The 8831-nt window shown below is 38.1% G+C and overlaps 2 protein-coding genes across 4 annotated transcripts in view; one reads left to right on the forward strand and one right to left on the reverse strand.

Annotated features, from left to right (window-relative positions):
* arpc5b (actin related protein 2/3 complex, subunit 5B) overlaps positions 1-8831 on the reverse strand; it is a 174358-nt gene that overhangs the window by 143789 nt on the left and 21738 nt on the right. The gene's annotated exons all lie outside the window — the stretch shown is intronic.
* Positions 1-8831, forward strand: part of fcho1 (FCH and mu domain containing endocytic adaptor 1) — a 58127-nt gene that overhangs the window by 28365 nt on the left and 20931 nt on the right. For all 3 annotated transcript variants that reach the window (XM_078258586.1, XM_078258587.1, XM_078258588.1), the window contains 7 exons: positions 2398-2472; positions 3340-3481; positions 3698-3850; positions 4878-4982; positions 7478-7576; positions 8324-8420; positions 8665-8782. In XM_078258586.1, the coding sequence (XP_078114712.1) occupies positions 2398-2472; positions 3340-3481; positions 3698-3850; positions 4878-4982; positions 7478-7576; positions 8324-8420; positions 8665-8782 (789 nt within the window). The remainder of the gene's footprint in view (positions 1-2397; positions 2473-3339; positions 3482-3697; positions 3851-4877; positions 4983-7477; positions 7577-8323; positions 8421-8664; positions 8783-8831) is intronic.

An 8831-nucleotide genomic window follows, 5' to 3' on the forward strand; every position in this document is an offset into this window, starting at 1 on the left:
CTCAAGGATTTCTCAGTTACTGCATGTTATATTCACAACAGTCACCCTGGTACTCAGTTTAATATATTGCTACTTCTTTCTAGTTGGGCACCATTGATAGTAGGGACACAATATACATCAGGCTTTGACTACAATGGGTTTAGGGTTGAAACAATTAGTTAATCAATTAGTGTCCCAACAGAAAATTAATCGGAAAGTAAGTTTTCAAGCAAAAATGCATTTAACATTCCCTAGTTCCAGCTTTTTTGTCTTTCATGATAGTAAACTTAATATCTTTGGCTTTTGGACTGTTAGTTGGTCGAAACAAGACATTTAAAGATGTCCCCTTGGGCTTTAGTAAATAATATTTAAAAGACTAAACGATTAATCAATTAATGGTGAAAATAATTGATAAAGAATCTAATTGTCAGTTGCAGACCTAAATCATTAATGGTACTCAAAGACCATTTTTGATAATATATTAATCATTGAATGACATTTATCTTCTTAAAGTCCCAATTATTTGCTGGTTCCGGCATCTGTAATGTGAGAATTTGCAGCTTGTAATTAGAAAACCTTTGGATATAGAGAGGGTACTTAGTAAATATATTAGAAAACCGAATCAATAAAAAGGGCAGGGGCTCAACACTGAATCCAAACTACAAATCTATTTAGATAGAAGAGGTTTGATCCCAGGTCAAAAACATCTGATTGGGATCTGAACTTCTATTTAATTGTCCATTTAACCCTGCTTTTGCTGATGTTTTTTGGCTTCTTGGGGCAGCAGAAACAAGTTGTGAACACAGCATTGACATATCATTACCTTTGGAGTTGATATGGTGAATAGGGGTTGACCAATACTGTTTTTTCAGGGAGGATACCGATACTGATTATTGGTAGTTAATAAAACAGATAACCGATATTTGGAACCGATATGCATTTACAGTAAAAATGAAAATCTTTTAGTCAAAATTAACATTTTGGAAGGATACAAACTAAAAACAAAAGTTTGTTTAAATGCAATTATTACAGTTTGTTTGCAAGTGTTGCAGACTGCTTACAGAGCTGTAGCAGAACCAAAGTAGCGCACTTTTTAATTCATTAACTTTAGCGGTCAAATAAAACAGATAATCTGCAAATTGCCAAATGTCGGCCCAATAAGCGGCCAGGCCGATAATTGGTCGATCCCTAATGGTGAATATCTTTTAGCTCTGTTTTGGTCTCTACCAACTCCTGAGGGAAATATCTGGTTCTTTAGCTGCTATAATGCTCCACTCTGTCCACCAGCTAGTTACTGTGTCTGTCTGTTGTTTGGTGCTGGGCAGGAAGTGTGCAGTTGGAGCTTTTTCTTATTGAAAACTGCAGCCAAAAACAACACTATTAGAGCAGTGACCGAGAATCAAAACAGTAAAATTGTGGGCCCCATAGCTAAACAATAAGCTGAAGCCTGATATACTATAAAGCTTGAAACTATAAAGCTGCTCTGTGAAGCCGAGAAGAGCTTCAAATTGGAGTGATAATATCAGTTGTAGCCACTTTGAATACATTGGTAGTTTGGAGTCAGTGTGCATGTGTTCATTTTGTAGACAAAGAATTTAAAGACATCACTTTGGGTTTAATTGATTAAACTAAATAAATAACTGTTATTGAAAATGAAGAACAAACTGTGAAACAAAACTAAAAAATTTAAAATTAAAATATTCATTAGCCCTTCTTGTGATCCAGTTTGAGTTCCAACACAATGTCAGGATCGCTGCTCAAGACCGATTGTCTGTCTGTTTATGACTTTCGGTAGCAAGTTGTTCTGTTCACCCTCAGGATATTTGGATCAATGCTCCTTCTTTGTTTCTGCTTCCTTCAGGGTCTACAGATGGTTATTAAAGTTTTATGCCCAGCCTCACAAAACAAGTCCATTAATCATTTAAATGTGGCTTATTGCAACATTTACCCAACACTAATTCATCTTTATCTGGCTGACTCTGATGGTGGATGCCCAGAGTTTGGGCCAAAGTAAGCTCTAGATAGAGAACAAAATATATGAGGCCATAAGCAGAGGTAATAGTCTTGTGAGGAAGTGCTATTGGAGTACATTACATTAACCAGTCTAAAAGTTATTTAGAATAATTGACATTTTAAAGAATGCACACAACATCACTCTTCCTGTCTTGTTACTGGCAATTCAGACTTTAGTAGAGAAACAAAAAGAAAGAGACATGCATCTCCTGACCTGCTGTGTGTGTACACACACACACACACACACACACACACACACACACACACACACACACACACACACACACACACACACACACACAAAATATATGCATTAACAGGTTTAACATTTGTATATTGATGTTTTTAAATTAAAGTTATTATATTGGTTGTTTTGCTTATGATAATGTGTGTTTGTTTTTACAGTGCTGCTATTGAGGAGACTTACTCCAAATCAATGAGCAAACTGGCCAAGATGGCCAGCAACGGAAGTCCACTGGGGTGAGTAATGCCATGTAAACACAGAACAGCAAAGCAACTTCACCCAACAGTCTCTCCTCAACCTGGAATTTATACTGTTGGAAGGTGTTTGTTACTGTAATTATAATATTTAATGGTCATATGGCTGCATATGAGATATGAATGAGTACCATCTGCATCACCAAATGTTCATATTTATGATTAAAATAATGCCCCCTCCGCTATTTAGCCTGTATGGTTTAATACATATGTTGTCTATTATATGACTTTAAAATTGTAAATGTATTGATGATATTGTATATGATATGGTTTTAATGAATCGCTGGATAAAACAACAAATAGTGCTAATTGATTTCTGTCAAAGAGCACATCTAGCCATTAAAGGCACTGAAAACATATTTTCTTAAACTGCTTCCTACTATGACTGATGAGAGTCCTGCATGAACACACACATTTCTGCCAGAGTTAGAAAGTTTTTGGTTATCACACTTGAGAAACACACTCCTGATGAAGCAGAGTTTTTGAATGTTAATCTCTTCAAAAAACGTACCTAAGGATGTTTTTTGCTCATTTAAATTTCAGTGTTGCTTATTTAGTCTTACTTCTCAGGGCTTTGAAATATATTAAAGGGCAGCTTAACGGCAGCAGAAAATTTAGCTTTTGCTGACCTCCAGTGGTTTAACTAACTACGCCCCCCACCCCTAACTGACTGAACCGGAATACTGTATTCTGGTTTGCCAAAGCTGTTGTTTAACAAAGTCTTGGAAAAGTAATTTTACAACGTGGCCACAGTATGACACTTAGTATTAGAGTACATTTTAAATGAAGACAGAGTTTGAACCAAGCAGTCTCATGTGTGAGCTTGATGCTTATGTATGTATTTCCCAGGACTTTTGCTCCCATGTGGGATGTTTTCAGGGTGTCTTCAGACAAACTGGCCCTCTGCCACCTCGAGCTGATGAAAAAGATGAACGATCTCATCCGGGACATCAACAAGTACGGCGATGAGCAGGCCAAAGTTCACCGCAAGGTACGTACCTGGGATGAGGATGCTTTACCACTATCATTGCTTGCCCTTCATCGAGCCTCTGTCATCCTGATCTAATTTATCTCACCAGGGGTGTCCGTGTGTTGTCTTTTTCTGTGTGTGTGTGTGTGTGTGTGTGTGTGTGTGTGTGTGTGTGTGTGTGTGTGTGTGTGTGTGTGTGTGTGTGTGTGTGTGTGTGTGTGTGTGTGTGTGACCCAGACAAAGGAGGAGATGGTGGGGACAGTGGAGGCGGTGCAGGCGCTGCAGGTTCAGAGCAGCCACCTACAGAAGTTAAAGGAGGGTTACCACGCCAAGTGCTTGGAGCTGGACCGGCTCAAGAAGGAGGGAGCTCCACAGAAAGAACTGGAGAAAGTTAGCCACCACTTTCTCTATTTTCAAAAAAATTCTGATTTTAAACAGAACAGAAGCTAATCAAGTGTCCTTTCAAAGAACTTGAAAGGGCTGGTTCACACAAACTGTGAAAAAGACATATCTTCTTCCTTACCTGTTGTTGTGTTTAGCCGTGTCGATAGTTTTAGTTCTAGGTTACGTTTTAAGATATCTGCCTCTACCCAGGTACAATGAAAGAAGAATAAAACAATTAAAAAAACATTTTATTCATCATATTTGAATACTGGCTGTGATATGATAATTTACGCTTTATGGTCTTCATTCATAATAATAAATCAGTGTTATTCCTTTGCTATACAACATAATATTAGTGCTAGTGTGCTAATTATGAAATTATTTTTTATATAAATAATATATACTATTTTATTAATTCCCCCCCACATACCCTCTCCTTATGATCATCACAACCCACCCTCAGGAAAACTGACAAGGGTTTTAACACAAATACTTTGACCATGGTTTCTGAATCTCACAACTTTGTAAAACTCATAAACCAAAAAGCAGAAATATATATGCTGAAGTCCAGAGCTACTCCATGTGTCTCACAGTACATCTTGTGGACGGCTGGATGTCGACTAGAACTTGACAGACCTCTGATTCAGTGTCCTGCATCAGTATTCTTTAGTAAGCCCTGGGATGTCATGTTTTTATGTCTGTCTTGTGACCCTAAAATCCTTCATATGCTTGTTTCTTGTTTTCCACTCATGGGACCAGAGTGTCTGTTTATATTGAGGTTAATTCAATTACATTTATCCTGTCTTGACAATTATGGAGAACAACATGTTCTAACTGCTCTGCTTGACGTACGCTTTGTGAATAAATTGCAGTTCTTGTTTTAAAGGGTTGGGCTGAATACTGAAGTAGTTCTAATCATGGTGCAGAAATGATTCTCATTCACTCACTGAGCTATTCATTTTTATTTTAGGTTTGTGAATGAGAGTATGTAGCTAAAGGCCATCATTTTCCTTTTCCTTTTCTTTCTCGCTAGGCGGAGCTGAAGTCTAAGAAAGCAGCCGAGTCATTTGCCCTGTGCATCGAGAAGTACAACCGCGTGGGAGGAGAGTTTGAACAGAAGATGAGCGAATCCTCGCAGGTCAGCTCTGACTCCAGCTGGGCCGAGGGCCACTTTTTTCTTTGTTTCTCTCTTCTGTCTCCCTGACTCACCCTCTCTGTAATCTACCACCACACAAGAACTCCATCTTATCCTTTCATTTATTATCCTATCATGCCTTCCCCAAAAATGAAAACCTCAACCCCCGACTCATAAACACCCACCCGTTCGCCCAGACATGCACATCCTGCCCCCCCCCTCCTCCTCACTGCCTCCATGGTTACTGCTGCTGTTTCCATGGCAATCTTCAACAAACCCCAATAAGTGTCTCTGTGTTTTACATTTGAAATGATGACTGAAATCCTTGTGAGCAATTGTCTTTTGGAATAGCTATGACAGGGAAGATTGGTTATTAGTATGAAGGGGTATGTGGTTCCTGGCCGAAAAACGTGTCAAAGGGTTGAGGAAGAAAAGATGAAAAAACAAATGTATGGACCAATAACAGATCAGTAAAGAAGAGTCTTAGATGCTTTTTATCAAACATAAAACTAGAGGAAATCACAAGATACATTTTTTAAGGGCATTTTAACGCCTGTAATTTGGTTGATTTTGTCTTGATCAAGGGAAATAAAAGACACATTGTCTTTAGTTTTGGTCCAGCTGTGTTCATACTGTCTTTTTACAAAAAGCTGTAAACATGAAGTTACAAACATGGACCTTGTAGGGAAATCGAATGCCAGTAACTGACAGCAAGTTATGCAGCACCTCATGAGTATGTTCGTCTTCTCTGGCATTCACAAAGAGCTCACAAAAAAACAGATGAATGGGACAAAAAGAGTCATTATGTACCACAGTCTTACTGTATGTGAGGATATATATGTGTGGTTGCTGCCTTTTACTCACTTTTTGTTTGGGGAACTACTTGCACAATACAAAGTAGGACACAATCACGACACCTCTAGTTTAAGGCTTTTTCACTTTCTGATATACGGTGCATACATGTTACCATGGTTACCAAATAATATAAATAAAAAATAAAAATATAGGCTATACATTACTTATACTGATTGGGAGATCGCTTAACTTAGCAATTCACGATCATGGATTTAACAGTAATTTAATGTTTGAATTCATTCTAAAATCACATATTTACTATCACACTGTCTCTGACCCTCCTTTGTTCAGGCAGTCTTTGTCCAGTTGCAACAAATTTCAATTGGCAGCTTTTACACCAGCCCAAAAGAACTGAACCAAACAGGCAAACGCATCCGTTTTTAAAAACTGAACCAAACAGGTTAGGTGTTAAAATGCCCTAATACTGGTTCATTGAGTTTCAGGAATAAAGAGGTTTCCATTGACAGACTTATCCAGATGTAAGAGTTTGCTGTAAAACCTGCGGTCATTTAGTGAAGAGTGTAATAATACAAAAAACATAGTCATATAACGCAGTGGAGATCTGCAGCAGAGCTGAGATGAGGTGGCTTCTTAATGTGGCAGGGCCCAGTACATCTGCAAACTCTTATTTAAAGTCTTTATTTCTGTATCAGACTAATCTAAGACCAAAATTAAGACTTGTCTAAAACTGCAAGCCAGTCTGACATGTCTTTGTGAAACTGGCCCCTGGAGTCGTGGCAGATAGCAGATGGGAATGAAGTGCCCTGCTGAAGGCTGACAGCAAGAGTCAGTGGAGAATGTTTTCTCTGCCCAGCTAATTGGAGAAAAGACATTGGCAAAACTCAACTGCTCAGTAATTACTTTTCGAACAAAAGCCAATAGCAATATATCAAGATAATTCCCCGGAACCAGACAGCGACAAATGAGCTGGCTGAATTTAAAGCAGGATCAAACTTAAATACTAAATCCTCTCAAATTATCGCTGGTTTAAAGACCTGGCAACCTGGCGCCTCTTCTGCTGGCTAACTGCCTCTTTAGCTGCTCCTGAATCCTCAGATCCCGTTTAAAACCCATTTATCTTCATTGCCTGTATGTGGAGGTTGACGTTTCTGTTTTATTTGATTCTGGATGCTTCTCTAAATCCTCCTGAGTGAATTTAGAAAGTTGCATTTCTTTCCATGTTTTAGTAAGAGACAAAAGCACAACAGCAACAAACCTACAACCACTACAAAGAAATATGAACAAAACGCATAACAAAAACAAACAATAGCAACTGAAATAACACAAAATCAGCCTGTACAGACAGCAACATATCCCATGCATCATCAGGCCTAACAACATATTTATAATTAGAAATAAACAAGACCTAAAAAGGAATACAAAATCCTAATTATCATATGGCATTAATGTGTTAATACTGGAAAATTAGCTGTTTGGTAAAAAACCTGTCTCCAAAATGTATCTTTTCGTCAGCTTAAAGAAACAGCTGTGTTTTAAAGTAGATGTCAGCGTAGCTTTGATCCTATGTGGTTGGATTTGAAATGATTTATAGCACAAAAGGTCAGAGAAAGATCAAGTAACCGACAGTGGAGTTTTGAGGTTTCATATTGTGTGTGTGTGTGTGTGTGTGTGTGTGTGTGTAGAAGTTTCAGAAAATTGAGGAGGCCCACCTGCGGCAGATGAAACTGCTGATCAAAGGTTACTCCCACTCCATAGAAGACACCCATGTTCAAGTGGGACAGGTATGTTATAGCTGACATTAAACCCTGCTCTGATGACAAAGACAGCATTTTAAATGTCTTTATTCTATATACTTCTACTACACCTTTTTTCTAATTAAGAGGAAAGTGTATGGGATTCATGACCTGAGCGTCAAAATACTCTTGTGCCACTACCGAATCGTGCGCCATCATTACCAACAGTTTTTTTTCATCAGCCTATCCGTGGTGTAATGTTTAGTTAAAGCCAATGTGATAACTTGGCACAACATTGGCAAATTGTAGTTTTGCACCTCCTGTTGCATGATTGATGATGTTACACAACAAGTAAGTGATTGCTGCCCATTTCTTGCAGACACATTAGACATTAAGTGGTAAAAATCATTATTAAAATTATCAGCAGCATTTTAGTTTAAAAATTAAAAATATTACTATCCACCAGGTCTCTAATGTCAACTGAAGGTATTCAAAAGTTAAGTGCAACTCAACACTTCCTGTTTAGCACAACAGTTCCATGCTTATGTTCACCAATAGCACACTTGAGGTCAAAAGGCATTTAAGACTCAAACATTAAGCTAGATGCATCGTTATTACCCTGTTGGACTCAAATTACAACACTGGCAAAAATGAAGTTAATATTTTACTGTAAAAATGTGTTACTCTTAGCTTTGATAACAAAAACAATTAATAAATACATTTTTTATGACACCTTTTCTTATATAACATGTTTTTTTAAAGGAGCAAAATAATCATTATTGTGCTCTGCTGCAGGTCCACGAGGAATTCAAGCAGAATGTGGAAAACATCGGCATCGATAACCTCATCCAGAAATTTGCAGAGCAGAAGGGCACGGGCAAAGACAGGCCAGGTACAGTTCAGCTAACCCAGGATGAGTTTTTGACTTGTTTTAAATAGGAGTGAAATAAAAGCATAAATGTGCAACTTCAGCAGCTTACATAACAATAAAAATATGAAAACACCCACACTCAAAACGGTATTGTGGAGGCAGAATAATTCATAGTGACAAAATACAACAGACTCGACTAGATACGTATATTTGTGTCTGTTTTCTGAATGTTTATTTTTATTATCAAACTGCCTGTTGTCTGCAGCTCTGGTTGGTTTTGAGGAGTACATGACAGCTTTGGCACCAGAAGGTGGAAAAAAGAGTAGAACAAAAGCCTTCAGGATCCCCGGCCTCGGCAAGAGGGACAAGGAGCCAGGCTCTACGTGAGTGTGCGCACAAACACGCACAGAAACAAACATGCTGTACTCTACA

The sequence above is a fragment of the Sander vitreus genome, chromosome 9, assembly GCF_031162955.1.
Source record: "Sander vitreus isolate 19-12246 chromosome 9, sanVit1, whole genome shotgun sequence".
Classification (NCBI taxonomy): domain Eukaryota; kingdom Metazoa; phylum Chordata; class Actinopteri; order Perciformes; family Percidae; genus Sander; species Sander vitreus.